At 50.7% G+C, this 23,164-nt stretch overlaps 2 protein-coding genes across 2 annotated transcripts in view; one reads left to right on the top strand and one right to left on the bottom strand.

Annotated features, from left to right (window-relative positions):
- Mta3 (metastasis associated 1 family member 3) overlaps window positions 1-9,493 on the top strand; it is a 119,042-nt gene extending 109,549 nt beyond the window's left edge. The window contains exons 17-18 of the mRNA XM_032908765.1: window positions 4,161-4,352; window positions 6,069-9,493. Of these exons, the coding sequence (XP_032764656.1) occupies window positions 4,161-4,318 (158 nt within the window). The 3' untranslated portion in view covers window positions 4,319-4,352; window positions 6,069-9,493. The remainder of the gene's footprint in view (window positions 1-4,160; window positions 4,353-6,068) is intronic.
- A 7,949-nt stretch (window positions 9,494-17,442) lies between these two features.
- The window catches only part of Haao (3-hydroxyanthranilate 3,4-dioxygenase), a 12,741-nt gene continuing 7,019 nt past the window's right edge, over window positions 17,443-23,164 (bottom strand). The window contains exons 5-10 of the mRNA XM_032908578.1: window positions 20,536-20,625; window positions 20,232-20,275; window positions 19,837-19,982; window positions 18,299-18,367; window positions 17,766-17,848; window positions 17,443-17,661 (exon numbers count right to left, since the gene is read on the bottom strand). Of these exons, the coding sequence (XP_032764469.1) occupies window positions 17,583-17,661; window positions 17,766-17,848; window positions 18,299-18,367; window positions 19,837-19,982; window positions 20,232-20,275; window positions 20,536-20,625 (511 nt within the window). The 3' untranslated portion in view covers window positions 17,443-17,582. The remainder of the gene's footprint in view (window positions 17,662-17,765; window positions 17,849-18,298; window positions 18,368-19,836; window positions 19,983-20,231; window positions 20,276-20,535; window positions 20,626-23,164) is intronic.

Here is a 23,164-nt window from a genome sequence, read left to right as displayed (position 1 = left end):
TCAGTTTTGAATCTAGATGCCTCAGTAAATAAAGACCCACCTCAGAAACCAGTGTATAAAGGCTCTTCCTCAGAGACCTCCCGGACTCTAGCAAGGAAGTGGGGAAAACGTTCTGCCTTAGTTTCTTTTTCTGTTACTTCATTAAAGTACCTGCCCTCCAACACCCCCCCCCAAATCATAAGGGAGAAAGGTTTATTTGTTTCACAGTTCCAGGGTACAGTCCACCATGGTTAGGAGGTCAAAGCGAAAGCTCAGCCTCCTTTCTCCAATTATACAGTCTAGGATCCCGGCCAGGGGATGGTGCCGCCCACAGTGGACAAGTCTTCTCACCTCAGTTAACACAGCCCTATAATCCCTGACTCGTGCATGCCTGAGGTCCTCCTCTTTCTGAAAAACTGTCTCAGTTTAACTTTCCAGTCAAATTTGCCTGTCTCCCCATTAGTGTGTCAGTTTTTGTTTCATATATTTTTAAATTCTGTTGCTGCATGTATACGTAAATGCATATGACTTTCATGTCTTTTTTACCACTGTGAAGTGCCCCTCTTTGTCAGTGTGAATACTTCTTATCTGGTAGCCTACTTTTTCTGATATCAGTCTGACCACATCACTTTTCTTTCTTTTTTTTTTCATCTCTTTTCTAAAACTTGTTTTCAGGGTCAGAACGATGGCTAAGCAGGTAAAGGCGCTGCCACCAAGCCTGTGACCTGAATTCGATCCCTGGGACCCTCATGGTGAAAGGAGAGAACCGACTCCTACAAGTGCCCTCTGACCTCCACACGTGCACTGTGGTACGCACACACTCTCACACACTCACACACTCACACACTCACACACACACACACACACACTCACACACACATTAATAAAATGTAATGAAATTTTATAAAAATATAAAAAAATATTTAAAAATAATAAAATGTAATGAAAATGGCCTTTAGGTGTTTGTTTTGTTTTCGCACCGTTAGAAATCAAACCCAGGACCTCATGCGCGCTAGAGCCACTGAACTAGTCCAGCTTGAGTTTGTTGTTCTTTTCGATTCTCTGCGTGCTAGGCAAGTGCTCTTTTCCTCTTTCTCCTTCTCTGGCTTGTTCTTTTCCCTTTCCAGACCGTCTCACTGCGTGGCCCAGGTCAGCCTCTGACAGGATCCTCCCGCTCAGTTTTCTGAATGCCGGGATCACAGGCTTTTAAACGAGCCTTTTCTTATTAAATCCGAAGTGGGATGGATCGAACGGCATCTCCAAAGCCAGTGTGCACTGCTCCATCACAGATTTGAAAATCCCATACAGTGATATTCTACCCCAAATTAATTAATTAATTAACTAATTGATTGATTTTTAGGACGGGATCGCTGTAGCCTTGGCTGGTCTGGAACTCACAGAGGACTACCTGTCTCTGCCTCCTGAATGCTGGGATCAAAGGTGTGCAACCATGCTCGACCATCCAGTCCTTTTATATTGCTTTACTTTTTTCTTTATTCTACACAGGGTCTCACTGTGTAGCCCTGGCTGGCCTAGACAGGGCTGGAGAAATGCTGGCCAGAATTCACAGAGACCCGATTGCCTTACCTCTCGAGGGCTGGAATCAAGGGCATGCCCTTTTATATTTCTAAAATACAGCACAGGGACAGCCATCCCTGTAATCCCAGCATTCCGAGTCTGAGATGGTCAGATCATGAGTCCAGGGCAGGCCTGCACTCATGTTCAAGGACCGTTTGATTTTTACAGTGAGTGTCTCTGGAAAAAATGCAACACACACCATTAGCTTCTTTAACATATTTACAGCAGACAGTTTGATTCCACGTGGCCTCCTTCTTCCAGCTTAATCTCACATTCATGTCCTGCTCACATTTTTCTTTTGATTATTAGTTCCATCTTCCTGTCTCTCCTCTCTGAAACTTAAACTACAAGTCACTGTGAATGACGGGCTATAGAGACTCTGACTTCCATCTTCTCTGCCTTGTCCCGAGGTTTGCTCTAGCAAGTGGTTAAATTGGAAAAACCACTTTGATCCTTAATTCTTCCTTTTTCTATTTCTGTTTGGCAGGGGGAGGGGGTGCATGTTTTTGTGTGCATGTTGGCATGTGTCTGTGTGCATGTTGGCATGTGTTGTCAGCGTGCATGTTGGCATGTACCTGTGTGCATGTTTGCATGTGTCTATGCGTGTTGGCATGTGTCTGTGTTCACATTTGCGTGCGCCTGAGTTACTGATATGTGCTTTGGAGGCGGAGGTCGATGTTGAGAATCATGACCACACTTCCACTCACTGAGGCAGGGTCTCTCCAGTCCAGCCCACTGTGACCAGTCTTGCTAACCAGCTTGCTCTGGGAATCCTCCTCTTTCCCTTCCAAGACTGGGATTACAAGCAGGCCACCATGCCCACCTGGCATTTGTAATGGGAGTTCTGGAGATCCAAACTCTTGTCCCCATGCATGAGTGGTAAGCTCCTTAACCAGAGTCGCCTCTCCAGCCCTGATCACTGATCCTGTGGAGGCTTAGTTTAAAGCAGCAGTTCTCAAACCGTGTCACGACCCCTGTGAAGGGCCATCAGAAAGCACAGATGTTTGCATTATGATTCATAACAGAAGTAAAATTATGGTTACAGAGTAGCGATTAAAATAATTTTATGGCTGGAGGACACCACAACATGAGAAATTGTATTACAGGGTTGCAGCATTAGGAAGGTTGACAACCACTGGTTTAAAAATTTGAGGTCTTCAGATTTGCTTAGCTTCCTGGGTTTTCAGTGGAAAATTCATGTTGACCCAGTCCCTGTAAATTGGTAGAAATTAAACTCCAAGTTATGCCTTCCCAGCACAGGTGGCTACTAATGTCCCTCTCCGGCCACTGAACCCTCCCTGGTGTTTCTAGGCTCTTGGAGCTTCTCCTGTTCTTACCAGTCAGAAATGAGCCTGTGATTTAGGGGGCGGGGTAAGAACATCTGAGGTCTTCTGGGTTTACACCTCATAGACAGTCTGACGGCCTTAGGCTCCACCCCCAATGGCTCCTGGTAGTTAGGCCACAGCTTTCTGCCTGAGTAGGTTCCTGCCTTCCATTGCTCTCAGGAAAGGCAAAAGCTGAGTACCTCCACTTAGTCCTTCCCACTTTGTCCTAGGGCCTCTCCCTTACCTCCAAACAGTTGTTTGTTTGTTTTAATACGTTGCCCAAAGTTGTTTGGCTGGGGAGTTAGTCTAATATAAATTAACGTACCATTGCCGGAAGTAGAACTCCACCCTTTCAGGCCTCTCCACCTTGGTTTTCCGGTTTTCCTGGTAAAGGAAGGAAGGAAGGAAGGAAGGAAGGCAGGCAGGCAGGCAGGCAGGCAGGCAGGCAGGCAGGCAGGCAGGCAGGCAGGAAGGCAGAAAACCTTGCTGCTTTTACTCTTACCAGAGGACACTGATTGTTTTTATATTTGATCTCCAGCAGTTGTGTTAGAGATTTTTCTCCTTGTGACCTTTATTTAAGGACCCTGGGCTTCTCTAGTCCAGGTAAGACCCTGGGTTCAGTCTGCAATACCGCAGGAAACAACAGCAACACATTGGCATGGTGAGTCTGAGCGGCCGATGACTGGCTCCTGATGATGCGCTCCTCAGGTTCCCCAGAGAATCTTCCTCAGAGGGCATGTGCTTAGCTGTCTGCATTCTGGAAGCTCACTGGGAGGACAGATGGCTGGAGGGTCACTACCCAGGACGCATACTCACTTGATCTCTCAGATGTGCTTGATACCTGGTGGGAAGTAGATAGCTGCCCAATGAACCTGGGCTGGGGAGAGCTCTGGGCCTGCTTCTCTAGACATCTTCTCCTTCTCTCCCATCTTCCCTCTCCGATTCCTGGTATCATTTTCTGAGCTCTTTGAGGAGTCTTTGGACAAGCTGGGCTCTCAGCTTCCCTGACAGCCTCAAGTTTAGCTTTCAGACATGTGTGTATCAGTGTGTGTGTGTGTGTGTGTGTGTGTGTGTGTGTGTGTGTTTATGCACTCATGCATACATACATGTCTGACCACACATATGACAGTCAGGACAACTCCTTCCACTGTCTGGGTTCTAGGGATTGAACTCAAGTCGCCAGGCTTGCACGCAAGCTCCTTTTACCTCCTGAGCCAGCTCACTGGCCCAGGTCTAGTTTTCTTAGACACGTAGTCTCACTCACCATCTGCTTTCCAGCCTCCAAGATTCGGATGGTGAATTCTCTGATTTTCGGAAGGGGAGGACATGAACTCAGAAGCCTGCAACTAGAAACTGTAAAAGAGATTGCTTTTGTGTCACCGGTTGATCAGAGGGCAGAGTCTCCAAGTCCACGGGCTTCAAGTACTTCTGAGTAGTCAAACCAATAGGGAACATTTTGCAGAAAACAAAGTAAGTGCTCGTGATTCAGAGTCAGTGACAACAAAAGTGCCCAGCCTAGGTGGATACATTGGCGCATGAGCAGAAAGATAACCAACTCAGGCTGCCTCTGGTCTTAGAAAGAGACCTGGGAGTTAGACCTTCTCCTGGGGCCCTGCGCTATTGCTGCTATGACCTGGGGTCCTGAAGGTGCCCATTTTCCTTGCTTCAGTGATGTGCAGTGGGGCTGGGGAAGGTTTGGGCAGGAAAAAAAATGAAGTGACAGCCTTGTGAGGGCAGCTGTGAGCTCTGGGACTCTGCTACTCTGCTACAGAGAGGTAGCCCGTCTCAGAGCCAGTGTGGGGGAAGCAGGTTTGAGCCTAGGCTCCAAATCCTGAGCTACCAGCAGGAGAGGGTTGCTCTGAAGCCCAAGCAGGTAAGTTTAGCAAAACTTTACCATGGTAGGTCAGAAACATGGCTTCTGTATGCTATGTTCAAAGCAGGTGTTCTATATCTGTACAGACGAGGGAATAACAGTCCCCGTCTTCCCCAGCAGAGGTGGGGGAACAGACTTCTGAAAAATACTGGCACACTTGTAAGTCAGACATTGAAAGAAGGCATTAGGGTTGGGGATTTGGCTCAGCGGTAGAGCGCTTGCCTCATCGAGCGCAAGGCCCTGGGTTCGGTCCCCAGCTCCAAAAAAAAAAAAAAAAAAAAAGAAGGCATTATACTTTTATTAGACTGTTACTAACAGAATACGGGCCTGGATAGAGAATGGGAGGCTCAGTAGAACGGAAAAAAAAACCTTGATCTGAGTTAAGATCTGAGTTCAAATCTTGACTCTGTGGTGTCCTCACTGCATGACCTTAAGCAAGCCCTCAACCTTTCTGATCTCCCTATGGTTCTGGAAAAGCAGTCACATAGCATCCAAGAGGACCAGCAAAGCAGCTGACAATTGACTCCTGAACTAAATTTGAGCCTTTAACACATTTAATGAGCACCTACTGGATACCAGTCTGTGCGTACACGCCTTCCCTGTTCTCAAAAGTCCCATGAAGTAACGCTTTAGCTCAGCTCCATCCTCTGTTGCCCTGGGTGGATCAGGCCCATATGGGTGGACATTTTGGTCCTGTCAAGGCTGTAGTGGATTCTGGGCATTTTAGCTCATCTCAGCACCCACCTCCCCCGTATCCTGCTGTGTAATTGAAGACAGCAGTGACAGTGTTAGCAGCCATGTCTGCTGTTCTGTCACACGTCCAGGTGCACAGAGCTGACAGTGTGGGAAAGCAGAGGAGCATGTCACCATTTCTGGCCCCGAGACACTGGGAATTAAGCCTCACGCTCCTACAGAGTGTATTCATAGCCCGTGAGTGTCTGCATATGATCGTTGCCGCCGCTGAAGGCAGTGTGGGCAGCTCCTCCCAGCTCAGGGCGCTCCTCATGCCTCCAAATCAGCCGGAAGTTCTGAGAGATAAACGCAGGACCACCGGCCTGGGGTGCGACAGCCTCACCAGCACCCGCTGCACCTGCATCCAAATCCTGGCTTTGGTGCTTTGGCGTCTCTTGGACATTTTCCTACCTCCGTGAACTTTCCCTCTGGTCTATGCCTAAACTACGCTGTGAGCCTTCCTTTCCCTGCCGGACGCCATGTTGGTGGGAGGCTTCCAGCCCCACCCCCACCCCTGACTCTCAGTTTGCTCCCAATGTTAGAAACCGTTTAGCTTTGACCTTGTTTCTTACCTTTTCCAGAACTTACCTGCTGTGTGTCAGACTGAGCTATTCCTATTCCATCCTGTACTTCAAGACCTGCTACTGTCCCACCGGTGGTCACAGCCATGCCTGGAAAGGAGGCGGCCCCTAAAGTGGGAGAGCTCCGTGTACACCCCTTGGAAGCCCAAAGGGGCAGGGAAGAAACTGTAGGAGCACACGATCTGGGTCTGTGACTCCATGTGTGACCAGTGGCGCCTCACTTCCTTCCCACCTTGCTGTTCCAGAGTGGACCTGTCTGTGAACTGAGGCAGGGAGCTTCTAGCCTCCTGGCTTCCCAGTTCCCAGTCCCTAGATGCAGCTGGCTCAGCCATGGAGGCCGCTGAGAGCCCGGAGCCCCACTGCATGTGTCCACCCTACTGTTTCACGCTGTGACGTTATGTACAGGAGAGACACGGCATCTTTCTGAGTCGATTCTCCTTCAGAACGTGCCAGTGTTTCTGCAGCTCGTAATATTCCCTGCCCTCGCTATTGTATCTCTTGGCTTTTTCTCGATGGACTGCCTTTCTTTCCTCTCTGAGGAAATTATTCTTTCCTTTCTGCATCCTGTACAGGGTTTGCTCCCACCCTCTTGACCTTGGCCAGCCTGTGCGTGACTCTCAGCATCTGTTTAGTCACTGGAGAGAAGCTGGGGTCGAATTGGTTTGCCTTCAGCCCTGTAGAGCTCCCCAGAGAGCAGGTGTTGACCGTGCCAAGTGTGCATCACTGTGACAAGCAGTTGGCCTACCGCCTTCTCCCCTTACGGCTAAACCAGCTGATGAAGACCTGTAGCCCGGGTGGAAGGCTTCTACAGTGGGTCACAGACGACCCCCCCCCCCGTTTTAAGTAGACTCTGTTGGGCCCGAGGGGTGGGGTAAAGGCTAGAAATCCTGTTTGTAGATATGTCTGTGGAAATGGCTTTGTGTTCCCTCGCTCTTCCAGCTCAGTGTCTTTGTGAGAGCCTTGCTGAGGCCCCTGGAGACCTGCCTATTTTCCTGTATACCAGCCTTCAGTGACATCCCGGATGGCTCCTCTGCCAGCCTCTACACTTAGCTGCAGTCACCAAAGTAACTCCCTAAGCAGAGGACATGATCACCTCTCCATTAGCAGGGACAAGCTGTGGAACGCAGAATCCCAGGACTGTGATAGATGACTAGAGTCTGACCTTGCAACCACCTTGGGGCCCGTGTCTTAAAGCAGCTGGGTGGCTGACAGGAGGCACTCCAAACAGGTTGTTGTAGGACAGAGTGGCCACAGCTGGAACTAAACCCCCAAGAAGAGTAAATTGTCACAAAAATAATGGCATCTGGAAGCCTGTGTTTCAAGCACCAGTAAGGAGTGGTATGTGACTGAGGACACTGGCCAGTGTACCAGCCGCCTCGTCCTTTCCCAGTATTCTCTGGGGAGGAATATGCCTTGACACAGCTATGGCAAGTCCCCACCACTGCTGGGCCATGACTTGGGGCCCTGCGGGTGGGGCCTGGGTCAGTGGTGCCCCATGAGACAGGTGCAGGTGGCTGGCATTTCATTATAGTATCCCCATCAGCAAAGATGCAAAAGAGGGAGCAACTGGCCTTTGGGGTATTGTCTTAGGGTTTTATTACTGTGAAGAGACATCATGACCAAGGCAACCCTTATGAAGGAATCCGTTTAATGGGGGCAGGGTTAGCTTCAGAGACTCAGTCCATTATTATCATGGTGAGCATGAGTATGGCAGTGTCCCAGAAGACGCGGTGCTAGGGGAGGAGCTGAGAGTTCTACATCTCGATCCACCAGTAGCAGATGGAGCCTCACTGAGCATAGCTTGAGCATAGGAGACCACAAGGCCCGCCCCCAGAGTGACACACTTCCTCCAACAAGGCCACAACTCCAAGTAATGCTGCTCCCTATGGAGACGTATTCAAGCATATGAGGCGATGAGGGCCAGAGGTATTCAAAGCACCATCGGTAGTCTCTTAAAAAAAGGGACAGTTATCTCTGACCCTACCCTGGGCTTATATGGCACATAGACATGGGGAGAAATGCTTGCCTCCCTGTTTACTCTCCTCCTCTACCCTGGCACATCATGAGTGACAGTTCATCGTGCTAACAATCGGTCGCCCTGACTGCTGAAGCTTCATTCTCTCCACCAGGTCCAGGAGATCCCGAGAAGGGCCTCTCCAGGGATGGTAGCGGCACAGGAGGCCTGTCCTAGCCCGGATCACAGTTAGTACCGGGAAAAGCACAGCTCATTTTGAGCCCTATGTATCTTTCTCACCTTGCTTGTGAGAGCTGGCTCTTGCGGCTTCACCCTCCTCAACACATAACTGAAGTAATTTCGCTCCCCCGATTACTGGGAAACACAGACCACTGCCGGAATGTTCCAGGGTAAATAAGACAGGTTCCAGGGGACCCGGTCTCCTGTCTCTGCCTTTTCGAGCACTTGGTGTTGAGAGAGTTTCTCACTACAGCCTTTCTGGGCCCGTGATGTTGCTGTCGTGGGAGTCAGTGGCATGTCCCCTTTGCTCAGTGAGCAAACTAGGAGTCAGGCTGAGGCTCTCTCCACAGGCTACCCTGGGAGGACCCAAGACACTTTGCAAGGCATCCTTTTTTGCCCTCAGACATCGCCACTACTCTGATGAACTGAGGATGTGGGAAGTAGGGAACTGAAGGAGGTTGCTGGAAGCTCGCACAGTTCTGCTTTGTCTAAGGCCCAGTGTCTATCACTCAGGGCCCAGCCCGAGAGCAAACCTTGTTTCGGGGGTTCAGAACTGAAGCAAGAATGGCAGGAGTGGGGAGCATGACCCAGATGTACATAGTGAGGAGGCCAGGGCCACTGCGAAGGAGCCGAAGGAGCCGGGGCAGGAGGAGTCAGGGTCCGGAGCAAGAACTTGGTCTCTTCCGCCCGCCCTCTGGATTTCTGTGGGTGCCTCCCACCAGCTGGCAGGGAGAAGCCAGCGACCCTGGGAGCCTGTGGGCTCAGCATACAGCAGGGGAGAGAAGCTGAAGAAGAGTAGCCCTGGGGGCGGGGCTACCCCTGTGGCTCTGCGTTCAGTCCCTCTGCAATGCAGAAGACCTTGGGGAAGGAGACAGAGGAGTGGCCGGCTTGGGCTTTTAGATTGTTTTCATTCTTCTGGGGAGGAAAGAGCTCTACTGGGAGGGAAAGCCTTTCCTCAGAGTTGACCCTGCTCTCCCTCGGAGGCCATTCGCCCTCTAAAGCACCCCGCCTCGTGCTCCCCTCTAGAAAGCCACGTCCTGGTTTCTGTGTACACCCCTGCCTGTTCCTCTCCTCCCAGGCTCTGGTTTCCCCTGCCTTGATCACTAACCAGAGCAGGCCACAATGCTTGGGAAGCTTTCTCCCACGCCATGCCAGTGTGGCCTGCCTGTCTGTAGGAGAGGCCATTCGACCGTCAGTTTGTATCGTGTTTCCAATAAATTTCTGGAAATCATGTCTAGTGTTGCGATATCCTTCCCAGGGCTAGTTGCAACCAAGAGGCACTCCCACCCCCACCCCTCCAGGCTTTGGTGTCTGGGGGACCTCGTCTAAAGGACGCTGTGTCTCTTCCTGCATGCAGGGTTTAGGAGAGGTCACAGGTCACCCCCAAACTCTCGGCAACCTTTCTGTAGGGTTGAATGCTCTGTTACTGTCTCACCAACCACATCCTGAGAACGTGGTCGTTTCAGGAAACTGTGCCCCCAGATAAGTACCTTTGACTTGGTACCACTGAAGCTTAGGGGTGGGATCTACAAGCACACCTAGACCTGTTAGTCACCCACAGGGCCACTCCTGCACTGCTGTGGCCAGGTCAGAGCCCTGGGGGCCCACACTGAGGTGCTTGGGAAGGTGCAGAGATGACTGCTATGTGTCAGCCTGGGGCTGCCCTGTCAGGTGACTGAGCACACTGCATCGGTTACACTGCTGAGGCACTCTTAGGGAGAAACACACACAGGATCCTCCCAGCCTGTGTGCAGGACCCTTGTTTCTGGAGCTACGAGATCGATGGCCAAAAAGCAGAACCAATGGAGACGGTTTACTTGTTGGGTTTGTCTGGGTCTTGTTGATTTTTTTTTTAAATATGTATTATTTCTCTTTTGTTCAGGTATGTATGTGTGTGTATGTATCTATGTATATATGTATGTGTGTATGTATGTATGTATGTATGTATGTATGTATGTATGTATGTGGGGTTACATGTGCCATGGAACACATATGGAGGTTAGGGGACAACTCCCGCCAGTTCCCTTCTTCTACCATGGAGGTCCCGAGGATAGAACCTAGATTGTTAGGTTGGTTGCAAACACCCTACCTGAAGAGTCGTCTCCTGACGAGAACCGATAGCCACAGAAAGGGTTGGCTTATTACATTGGCTCCCTTGTCGAGTGGGCAATCACATTTCTTTATGTCATTCTTTTTTTAAGATTTATTTATCTAATATATATGTAAGTACACTGTCACTGTCTTCAGACACACCAGAAGAGGGCATCAGATTCCATTACAGATGGTTGTGAGCCACCGTGTGATCGCTGGGAATTGAACTGAGGTCCTCTGGAAGAGCAGCCAGTGCTCTTAACCTCTGAGCCATCTCTCCAGCCCCTTAATTTCTGAATGAAAACTATAACAAAGTCCCAATTCCACCTAAAATCACTATCTCACACGCAACCACAAACATACTACCCCCTGCCCCAGAATAAATGCCCAAGCCCTCTGAGGGATGCTTAGACGTTTAGCGTCCCATAACTTAGGTACAGTGGTATATATTTACAGCACATACATGTGAATATCATCTCAATGTTATACTATATAAGAAAGCCAAACAGCAAATATCTGCTTAATAAACAAGCAGTCTTTTTATACAAGTATCTCACTTATTCATTGAGAGTTTCTTATATGTATACAATGTAATTTTATATCCACCCCCCCCTCTGGACACTGTCCCCAATCTCATAGCCTCCTTTTCTCCCGCTGAATCCAATCTGTGGTGCCCATGTGTGCATAAGTATGAGACCTCCCACCAGAGCAAAGGTAACAGCAACCACACTCCCAAAGAGAAATGGCATTCTGGGACCTGGAGATGGCTCAAGCGTTGACTGTTCCTGCAAAGAAGTCAAAAAGAAAAACCTGTTCCTTGGGTAGCTGGCTTCTGGCTGGAGCCAGCTAATGGGAGGCACCCATAGAAATCCAGAGGGCAGGAACCAGAGGCTAATTGATTCCCAGCACACAAATGGCTACTAACCACCATCTCTAACTCCAGTTCCAGGGGACCTGGTGCCCTCTGCTGGTCTCTGTAGATAATGAACACACATGATGCACGAATAACACATGCAGGCAAGAGACTAATATACATAAAAATATTCTAAAATATTTCTTTTTAAAAAATGTTTACTTATGTATCTTATGTATGTGAGTACATGGTAGCTGTCTTCAGACACACCAGAAGAGGTCTTCGGATTCCATTACCGATGGTTGTGAGCCACCATGTGGTTGCTGGGAATTGAACTTAGGACCTCTGGAAGAGCAGTCGGTGCTCTTAACCACGGAGCCATCTCTCAGCCCCCTAAAACATTTATTTAAAAAAGAATAGAAAAACTACTCTCTCTTCCTTAGCTGCCATCAACTGCCAGTAGCTGCTCAGGGACACATCGTGAGTCCTGACCCCATCCGTGCTGGGATTTTGACCTGTGTAAGTAACCACAGATACTGTGAGTTCATGTATACAGTGGCCATGTTACGCCCAAACAATACTGCTTCACAGCACTCCTTCCCATCTCTCGCCCTTATGTACTGTAATACGTTGCTATGTCCTATTTAGGACCTCTACATTACCCACTGCTCACCCGCTGCAAAAAGAAGCTTCCCTGAGCAAGGCTGATGACAGCCACGCAAATCTATGGATATAACAATAAATATTATCGGCTTAGACTTTCCAAAACCTACTTTAATAAGGGTTCTTAAATGCTTCAACCTCCCTTCTAGCCCACTACCCACCAGAGGTCATGGAAAAGAAAGGTTACTAGGAAACGAGGGTTGTGGACCTGTTTAGAAATAATTCTTTGGGGCGATTCCCCCAAAATCATCAGTCCGGTTCTCTAGCAAACACCAAAGTCGAGTCCACAGCTGCAGTGCAGCCTATTTGGCAGTCACCACTCATGAATCAGCAAGGGTGTTTCAGTCCAGAAGAAACCATGGGGCCCCAGTAGCCAATCAGCCCAAGGCCCCGGAAGCAGCAAGAAGCCACAGGAATATCACGAGTTCTTGGCTGAGTTACTCTCTACAAAGTCACAAACGGAGAAGATCAGCAACACAATGTCAGGTGAGTTAATGCAAGAGCCTCGCCAGCCAAGACTAGCGAGGTGGAGCAAGGCGAACCAATGCCAGAGCCTCCGTCCACTGTCTGTGGGGGCCGTGTGTATATTCTTTCTAAACACCACACGTCCTCTCACATGTCTGCTTCAGCAAAACATCCTTTCACCTGTATATCTGCCTCACAAAACACAACTGAGTTTCCAAAGAAACCAGAAGTTTCCACTTCAAACTATTTAGAAGGTAATGTGAAAACATGCACAACCATTCAGCAAGACAACAGTAATAGGATCTGCTCTAGAGCTTATGACACCCTGGCCCAGACACAGCTTCTGACCAGGTTTACAGCAGCCATGAATCTTCTTCTCTCTCAAACACACCCCTTCCTGCTGCAGACAGGCTGAATTCACACATCCACTCCCTTTAGTTTACAGTACAGTATCCAGACTCAAACCAGACTACCACTTAGAAACCATAGGAAGTCACCCAACCTCTCCGTACCTCAGAATTCTCATCTGTGAAATGGGTTAACAGTATCTACCTCAGGACTAAAGAGATTAGCACATGTCCGGTGCTTAGACCAGAGCCTAGCACACGGGGTTTATTACGGTTAGCTCATTCTCCTTCCTACCTCTGTCCTCTCCTCTCCCTCCTACTAAAACTATATCTGATTTTTTTTGGTTCTGTTCATAAGACAACAGAATACCCAAACTACCAAAACCTCAGTCCTCTGCTAACTTCACTTTGTCTCCCTTTACTGGCAAAAGAACCGAAAGAGGAGAAGTGTGTATCCATTACTTCAAACCTCATTAGTGCCTCAACCTATTACACTGCTTTATGGTTTCCCTTCTGCTCTGGCCCAACCACTCAGAGAACTTGCTGTCAATAAAGTCACTAATGACTGTCGAAAGCACCAAAAATCCGTCATCCAGTCTGAGCGGCTTGAGCACTCAGAGCTGTGGTCACCCCACCCCCCAACCCCGACACACACACACACACACACACACACACACACACACACACACTGACCTCCCTGTCATCTATTCAGACATACTTAGACATCACTCCTAGCTGCCTCAACCCACAGGCTGGCCTTGAACCCCTCACCTTCTGGGTGCTGGGATTATGGGCATGTGCCACCTGGCCTACCTTACAACTTATATCCTGAAAGGCTTTTCAAAAATATATAGGGGGGGTTGGGGATTTAGCTCAGTAGAGCGCTTGCCTAGCAAACACAAGGGTTTGGTCCCTGGGTTTGGTCCCCAGCTCCGAAAAAAAGAAAAAATATATATATAGGGCTGGTCAAGGAACTGTGAAATCGGGTGTCCATCCCAGGGGCTGACACAGCAGGGTTGCCTGTGCACTTGTCTTTGTGGACCGGCTTCCCTGAGGCATGCAGTCAGGGAGCGCTGTTGAAAATGCTCTGTTCTTGTGCGAGGCACTTTCCCTTCATAAATGGTGGTTTTAGCCCGTCTTTTCTAATGGACATATCTTTACTTGGGCAAAGAGACTGCCTTCCCTAATGTTCTCTTTTCCTTGCCACAGCCCGCATCTTCTATTTAAAGCTTCCTTCTGAGCATTTTTCTGGGTCTTTCTTTGTGTGTGCCCCCTACCTGCAGGGACTTTTAAGAGGTGCATCTTGGTCCACTTCACTCTCTTCCTAAGACTCTCATCGTTATCATTACCTCTGCCTTCCCAGTCCAGCTTGATGGTACTCCTGCCTCTTGTTTCCCTGGAGACTTTCCACACCACACGCAGAGGCTCGACCCCCTGCCCTGTAAAACCGCTCGCCCACCAGAGTGGTCCTGAGCCCACCCGTCACCAGCCGCTATCCCTGCTCAGCCCACCAGTGCCTGTGACCTCTGACCCTATGCTCTTCCCTATAGTCCTGTGTTCAGATCAAGGAGAGCTCTCTGCCTCCCCCTATGTGTGGCCAGTGGGAGGCTCAGTAAATGTTTGGTGAGCATTAGTGACTACTGACCCCTCAATTACCAGCTCCACTCACCCCCTTACAAGGAGTCCTTGGAGGAAAGCAATGGGTGCCCTGGGTAGGAACAGGTTACCCTGGGAGAAGCTACAGAGTGCTGGTCTACATTTGCATCATGTGGCCAGAGCCCCAACATCTCCAGTTTATCTCACACCCCCTCAGCACTGCTCTCCTTGTTGTACAAAGGGAGGTTCTCCCTTCTTCCTCTCTCCTCTCCCTTGTCCCCGCCCTGCTCCCCATATGCACTTTCCTTCCCAGTCCTCTGATTTTGGCTCCTTTCCATCTTCTTTCCTGTAGTTGGCAAGGGTCAGGGGTCATGGTTTCCAGTCCTTAAATGGAGGAGCAAATTTAGAGAAAGGTACACTGGGCCAGACCAAGGGAGCCCTGCTTTCCCTGGGGAGTGTAATGACAGCCTAACATTCAGCCTCAGAGAACCTTTAGAGAAGGTTCTCTAAAGCTCTAAAGCCTCAGGGTCCTTTAGAGAAGTCAGGCCTGGGGAAGTTGGGGCAGGCAGCAGTGGTGCTAGCAAGCTCAGTGGAAAGGGGGCTCAGTAATAGCCTGGGGTATAGCCAGAACCACAAGGAAGCTCCAGGGCTGGTAGGAACAGGATCCAAGGCAGCCTAGGTGGGCAAAATGGCTGTGCAGCCTTGAGGGCATCCAGACATTTCTCTCACGTTAGTTTGGGCTGGAGCAGCCAGCTAACTATAGAAGTGTTGGCAGGAAGGTCTCCAGAAGAAGGGGGTGGAGACAGTGACACTCGGTCTCCCTCCGGCACCAGGGCTGCTCTAATCCCACAGGATACACACCTGGGTAGACACCTGGATGACAGGCACTCTGGGTGGCCAGCAATAACCAACCGTTTCTCGGGCATGAATTTCCAGTGGTGTCAGCTGTTCCATAAAGGGAGACAGGTGACTTGGAAATGTTCAATCTCAGACTGAGGTTGAATGGCCTGGGCTTGGCCTTCTGCACCCTGGTAGGAGGGCTTTGGAGAGTAAAAGCCAAGGGAGGGGGCAGGTGCCAGAGGGACAGACAGGGGTGACACTAGGCAGGGGGCCCACAGCCCTTCCTGCCACCTGGCTTTCCTCTGAGCTCATTGGTGAGTTTTCAGAAAAGGGAAGTGGGTAGAGACACACTGGTTTCAAAATAAGTGCATCCGTCTTCTCTCGTCCGACCTCCATCCTGCCTGCTTTTCCCTTCCTTCCACTCCACTGTGCCTCCCTCCTGGAATTCCAACCCTGAGACCTGCACGATTCAAACATGTCTAATGTGGGTTGACGCCCTGCCCCAAGGGACTGTGGAGAGGGAATTAGGTCCCGTGTAAAAGACCCAGAACCCTGGAGAGCAGAGGCCCCCACCCAGGCGCCCCTATCACCAGTGTCACAGTAGCAGTAACAGACCACTAGGGGGAAACTAGTTCCTTCAGATCAAGAAAGCGAACTCTCTGGGCTGGGGGAGACCTAGCCTTCTAGGTGGGCAGGTCAATCAATCTCTTGGCTAACAGAGCTAGGAAGGTAGATATTCTTTTGGCCATGCTAAGGGGACAGGAGGTACAAGTATGCATCCCTTTGATGACATGGTGGCGTTTCCTTCCCAGAATTCCCACCCCTAGGGCGGTCGCCGTTGGAGTTGCAGCCAGATTACTCCACTAAGTCTTCTCTTCGGGGAAGCGTGGCTCCCCTTTCTACCACTGTTTTAAGAGCCTTTCCCTAAAGCCCAGGCTTCCTCACTCGTCTCTGAGGCCTTCTTCCCTTTTCCGCCATTCAGCTACACGTCTGGCCCAGCTCAAACGACAGCTGCTGAGATCCACAGCCAGCTTGCTTGCTCGCTTTGGGGGTTTCTCTTTTAAATGCTAATAAAATTGTCCTCGGTAAAATCCTTCATGGAGAGCTGTGAAGAGAAAATGTCCTTTCCTGACAGATGGAGCCATCCCTTCTGTGTTCTGACCCCTACAGCATCTCTAGACATAACCTGTTTTCTTCCCAGGTCTGGGACAGAGAAGCACACAGGTGCCACTGAGCATGGACCAGGCCACCCCTGGACAGTAGACATTTGAAGGAGCCAGTGTGGCCCTTCTTTGCTTACAGGGAAGGCTTCAGGATTGGAAGACAGGTGCTGATGTCACATCCTTTGGGGCCAGAAAGCCCCCTCAGCAAAGTCAGGTCCCCTCTGCTCTTTGGTGGAGTGTGTCAGAGCAGTGAGCCACCAGGCCAGGTTAGGGAAACAGGGCTCTAGTTCCCTTTTCTCCAGGAAGCTCTGCCTCTAAGCCTAGCCTTGTTCTGTGCAGATGCAGGCTCAGTATTGTCAGCTTCTTGCTGGAGCCCCTCCCTTAGCCCAGGCTGCCCAGGAAGGCTGTGCATGCTACAAATGTCTCACGTGTCATTCCTCCACTTGTAGGAGCTATGACAGTGGTTACTGTTGCGATAAATTGTCCAAATCAAATAAGCCCAAGTAATGAAAACACAGCTCAGTTAATATGCAAACAAGCTGTGCCTAGATTGGGCAGATCTGCCACTACACTGCTCTATTCCCCTGGCTGTGAGATCCCTTAGAACTCACAGTTTCTCCAGGCCACAGGCTTCAGGTCCATCTTCCTTCCACCGCCTCTTTCTCTCTCCCTCTCCCCCACTTCAGCCTCACCTTCCCTTCCCCTGCCCAATCACTGGCTCTGGCCTTTATTTTACAAGTTAAAATGGTGAGAAGGTTCTGATGAAGTCCCCCGAGTCCTGACTGCCTGACTAGGCAGCCCTTCTTGGGGAAGAAGGGAGAAAGAGACAAAGAAACCCTCTACAAACACAGCAGGAGCACACGTGGGTCGGGGTTGAACGCACAGCGAGAATCGCCCATCCCCAAGAGGGCGCTTTAACTCCCTGTGGTCACTGGTGTCCCTAAGCAACACATGACAGGGGAGCACAGGTCTGCCACCTAAAACTCACAAGCACTCGTTCAGCAGGAGGCCTTTAATGAGAGATTTCTTAGTGTTAGGCTGGCAGGCGCATGAGGACAGTATGCACCTCGCTGACAGTGTAGGGCTGTTAGGAGAGAGGGGCACTACTGGTGTCCTAGGAGTCCCCTCTGCATCCCGGGCTAAGCATGGCAGCAGGGTGGATGCCAGGGACAGCCCACGACCACGGAAGGGCCCTGTCAATGTCCACGGAGATGTCATGAGGCTGAAAGAGCTGTCTGGAAAGGGCAGCTGTCAGGACAGCACTCAGGCACCCTGTGGCTGCTTGGGGCCCACACAGAAGGGTCACCCCAGTGGCTTCTTACAGGCAGGGTCTTGTGTCACAGACAAGGCCACAGAGCCTTGCGCTCGCTCCCACATGTACCTGTGGGGACACGGATTATAAAGAGTCACTCAAGGCCAGGGCCCGAAGGCTCCAGGGAAAGGGGGTCAGTCTCATGGCTTCAGAAAGTCCTGTCATATACTCACGAGACCCCAGCGGGCAACAGCAGGCTGTCATCGGGGGCCAGGGCCACACACTGTCCTCCCATTGTCACCTTAGAGGAGCCCTCCTGTGAGAGAATAGCAGAACCAAGTGGAAGCTGGTGAGGCTGAGCTCCCTATCAAAAGTGTGTGTGTGTGTGTGTGTGTGTGTGTGTGTGTGTGTGTACACACGTGCATGTGCACACGCACAAGTGCGCACATGCATGGCGGGTGTGGGGAAATAGGGGAATCAGGAGCTACTCAGGGAAACAGGGGTGGGCACAGGGGAAGCAGGGGGTCCTCAGTGGTAGAGTTCTTGCCTTGCAGGAGGCCCTAAGTTCCATCCCCAGCACCACAGAAACAAAACACAAACATAAAAGAGGGAGAGGGGAAGTCAGGCCCCAACTCTAGCTTTCATGCCCCTGAGTCTGCCCTGCAAGAAGGTCTGAGAGTAGGTCTCACTATGGGAGCCTGAATCCAGAAACAACCAGTCTTTGTGAACAGGAAATTGTGCCACCCTGTCCTGGGGTCCCACTTGCCAGTTGCCACAGCCACACATCTACATCCTGTCTCGGGCCTTTGCTGCTGCCTTGTCCGTGGGCGATGACCTGGTGGGAGACAAAGCAGAGTATGTTGGGATTCTGCCCCATTTGGGAGACAGTCACAACCCTGGCCCTCAACCACTGTGACCTTCAAGGGACAAGATGTGCCCACTGCCACAGCCTCCCTCATCCCCATGTGACAAGCATTTACTTGTCAGGGATCAGACTGCTCCACCCACATCCCTTTCTACCTCCTGCAAACCCTTACAACTAGCTTCACAATTCTACCCGGGGCTGGAGAGATGGCTCAGTGGTTAAGATCACAGAGGACCCAAATTCAGTTCCCAGGACCCATGTGATCATTCATAAGCATCAGTAACTCCGGTTCCAGGGGCTCTAGCGCCCTCTGCTGGCCTCCACAGGCACCATAAGCATCAGTAACTCCGGTTCCAGGGGCTCTAGCGCCCTCTGCTGGCCTCCACAGGCACCATAAGCATCTGTGACTCCGGTTCCAGAGGGTCTAGCGCCCTCTGCTGGCCTCCACAGGCACCATAAGCATCTGTAACTCCGGTTCTAGAGGGTCTAGCGCCCTCTGCTGGCCTCCACAGGCACCATAAGCATCCGTAACTCCGGTTCTAGAGGGTCTAGCGCCCTCTGCTGGCCTCCACAGGCACCATAAGCATCCGTAACTCCGGTTCCAGGGGCTCTAGCGCCCTCTGCTGGCCTCCACAGTCACCATAAGCATCCGTAACTCCGGTTCCAGAGGGTCTAGCGCCCTCTGCTGGCCTCCACAGGCACCAGGCGAGCATGTGATGTGCATACACACATGTGGGCCAACAGCGATAACCACAAGATAAACAAATCTAAAATTTTTCGTGAAAACATTCTCTGTGCACATCACCTGCTCCAGCTATTCTCCTATGACTCTGTTTTCTCTGGTAGTGAGCTGTCACATGACTGATCACAGCAACTGTCTTCTTCTTACCAAAGCCTAAGGCAGCAGGAATACTAGATGAACGGCCAGCTTGTAGGGTCTCTACACACTGCTGCTCAGCCTTCCGCCAAATAACTCTTCCCTTCAGCTTCCAAACTTCCATGTGCCAAAAGCCCAGGGGACACCGGTAAGGGACACCCAGGAAGCTGACAGTGGACAAAGACCCTCCCACTCTGAACACAAAGTGTTCTCGGGACCATGAAGGCGCCCAGAGAATTTCAGTCACAGCAACACCCCCTCCCCACCTCTGTCTCTCTCTGTCTCTCTGTCTCTCTGTCTCTGTCTCTCTCTGTGTGTGGGGGTAAGGGGCAGGGGGAGGGAGAGAGGGAGAGGGAGAGAGAGATTCCCACTTCTCAGGTCAATCTCATGCCTCTGAAATCTGTGTGTGTGTGTGTGTGTGTGTGTGTGTGTGTGTGTGTGTGTGAGAGAGAGAGAGAGAGAGAGAGAGAGAGAGAGAGAGAGAGAGAGAGAGAGAGAGAGAGAGATTCCCAGGGGCTGGCTGACTGGCTGGCTGTTGAGTGTCCCAAGTCGTATGTATTACCTGAGTCTCATAGCTGTCCCCAAACAGGCTTAGGGATGTGCCTGCCTGAAGCTCCCTGGAGTGGCCCTCCAGCCAGGCCTTCAGTGACATGGGCTCCATTACGGACCGTGTACTCAGCGGGAATGGCGGCTCCTTGAGCAGCTGGTCTGTACCAGTGACACAGTAATGAGAAGGGATCTCCAAGCTCAGCCCACCCAGCCACAGTATAGCCAGGTCCCAGAAGCCTCAACTTATAGCCAGTATGGGACGTGGGTGCAGCCTAAGGACTGAGCAGCTGTATGAGGTGCTGCTTGGTGTTGCCTGCTCAGTACTTTGATTATTAGGCAGAGGGTTTGGGAAGAAGCTCCCGGGACCAAGTTAGAGAGGGAGGGAAGGAGAAAAGCGAGGAGCCTCACCAGGGTTGGGCTTTCCTGTTCGGTACTGCTCAGAGTGGAAGAACCTGCAGGGACCAGCAGAGGGGACCGAATGATGGCATTCCTGTTAGATGCCAGTGAGGTATACACCACACACAGGAGCCAGTGCACACTCATAGACCCTCACAGGACTTCGCTACCCATCATGCTTCCCTCCCAACCCTGCAGAGCAGCTTATCCCATCCTGGAGGCGGGAGATTCTTTTTAACTCCCACCCCGATGGCTCCAGACCAAGAGGGCATTGCGAAACTGAAGGACAGTGAGGGAGGGCCAAGCGGGAACTTACTCTTGGATGATGGGGGCTAACTGCGTCCCAAGGTCCTTACAGTGGAACCATTTCTCGAAGAGGACATCCTCAGTGTCGCCCACATAGTACCTGCCAAAACAGAGGTCAAGGGAGTCCACTCTCTATCTGGGCAGCTTTGGGGCAGCCTGGGCAGGCCAGTCTCTGCTTGAGGGCCCCTTACCGAACCCATGCACTGCAAAGCTAAGCTGCTTTTGTTACTCTCCGTTAGCACGGCCTGGGAACACACTTACACCGGGTGTGTGTGAACCAGGCAGAACTTGGGCTGGGACGACAGGGACCACACAGCCTGTGTACGTGGTGGAGCAGGCTGCACTCAAGACAGAGGCTTAGAGAGCACTTCAACGAAAGGAAGGTGAAGCCTAGCCTGAACCTTGGACAGGCAGCTGGAAGGGAGACTGTCTGTTCTTCGGGCTCTAGGTGAGCCCCAGATGTCAGAAACATACACAGAAATGTCAGCAGACAGTGCAGCACCCCCACCTCCCACTCCCTGACCCCTACATCTCCCACCCCCATGAGGGATTCTTCTGTCTTGGAGGTCGGAGGTCACCTCTGCTGCTTAGAACTGGAGCACAGCCTTCAGTCACCCCTGCCACCTATGTCCCCATGAGCAGGGAGCACCTGGACAGACACCTCTGATCCTTATGCAAGTAGCACAAGGGAGGTGCTGGGAGCAACCGTCACCAGAAAACCTAATCTCTGCCTCCGTCTCAGATCAGCCCAGTTCTTTCTGCCCCTTGACTCTCGGCAGAAAAGCAGGGACAGCTCTAAGGAGACAGAGGTTGTAGCCATATCATGCATCCACTCGGCCTCTAACCTGGGATGAGCTGGCTACCAGAAAGCTTCATTATGGGGCTGAAGTGCCCTCAGGAACGGTCTTCAGGGTGGTATTTTAATGCCGAGTTCCTGGCTTTTATTAAAGGTCAAAAGCAGCCAGATGAAAATCCGTTATTGAATTTGCTGTAAAACGTTACTGAGGACACCAATATCTCACTAGAGCCTCCTCCAGAGAGCACCTCAGAGAGATTCCTTTTAGAAGCCCTGCTATCTGCCTATTCAACAGGCCGTTATGCCGTAGACTATGGTGCAGCCATCAGTGTGTGTGTGTGTGTGTGTGTGTGTGTGTGTGTGTGTGTGTGTGTGTTTTCAACAATCTGAGAGATACTTGTGGATTTTCCAGTGGGCATGTGGCTTCAGTTATGCAAACGGGGTGAACTGTCAAAGTCTGCAGTACCTCAGGATTTGGTTTTCCTTACACTTATTTATCCAGGGAGGGGCACGCATGACCTTGCATGGGTTGTGGAGGTCAGAGGACAATTTTCAAAAGTTCACGCCTTCCACCACTCGGATCCCCAGGCTCAAGCTCAGGCCCCGAGGCTTGGCAGCTGGAGCAGTGGCGCCCTTACATCGAGCGCTCCCGTTGGCTCCAGCATCAATTCTTTATTTAAACTAAAGACAACAGAACTTAAACCCATGCATGCAACAAGACTGGAGGCTTGTGAGGGGAAGGCCACGTCTTCATGTCTAACTGGAGCCTGACAAAGGATCTTCGTTTCTGTGTTTTAATTACTTGTTTTCTTGGGAGGCACAAGAGGAATAAAATTAAATTCACAAACCATAAAAATCCTCCCTTAAGTGGCAGGTGATTTTAATTTAGTTCACTTCAGATTCTTATGTTTCTAGGCTGTGAGAGGGGATATGTATGATCTGGACTCATTAAAAAAGGAGTGTTTCAAATGCCCATTATAACAGAAGGTATCAGGCAAGGAATTTTGATTCTGGTAACTTAGTGAGAAATGTAGTTTTCTTTGAAAAAAAAACAAAGCATAGTTGAAGAAAAATCTTTGGTTTTGGAGTCTGGAGAATTTCCTTCTTTCAGAGCTAGCCCAATGGTTCTCACCCTTCCTAGTCTAGCCCAATGGTTCTCACCCTTCCTAACACCAGGACCCTTTAATACAGTTCCTCATACTGTGGTCACCCCTCACCCCCACACCATAAAATTACTTTGTTGCTACTTCGTGACTGGAAATGTTGCTACTGTTAGGAATTGTAATGTCAATGGTTTCCCGTGGTCTTAGGCGACCTCTGGGAAAAGGTTGAGAACTGCTGGTCTATAGAGGGATGGGGGTAGGGAGCAGGGCGGAGTCTGACTTTATTCTCCAGGGCTGGTTCTTCCGCCCTTGCTGATCCAGCATGCGCGTGTGTTTCTCTGTATTGCCACATGTAGCAAGTTTCTTTACCTGGGCCTAGTTTCTTCTCCAGTAACTAACAGAGCACAACTCTAGCATGCACAAGGCCCGAGGTTCAATCCCCAGAGTTTCAAGAAGAGCAGATAGGAAGCACCCTTAGCCCCTAGCCAGTATTATAGAGTAATAAATACACACGGCAGCCCCTAGCTGGTGCCTGGAACACAGATGTTGCCGGCTAGATGTCCACGCTCATTGTGATCTAGGGTAGAGACACAAGTACAGAGGCACTGGCCAAGGACAATTTCTGCAGGCCCAGGCGGCTAGCAGCTGCAGTGTTTGCCGTATCAGGACATGTGGCTTTTGGGTTCCTCCATTCTCCCTGTCTACACTCACCCTTCCCCACCACAAGGCTCCTAGCTGAC

This window comes from Rattus rattus, chromosome 7 (assembly GCF_011064425.1).
Source record: "Rattus rattus isolate New Zealand chromosome 7, Rrattus_CSIRO_v1, whole genome shotgun sequence".
Classification (NCBI taxonomy): domain Eukaryota; kingdom Metazoa; phylum Chordata; class Mammalia; order Rodentia; family Muridae; genus Rattus; species Rattus rattus.
Note: the sequence above shows the minus strand (reverse complement) of the source record. Positions and strands in the feature narration are given on the sequence as shown.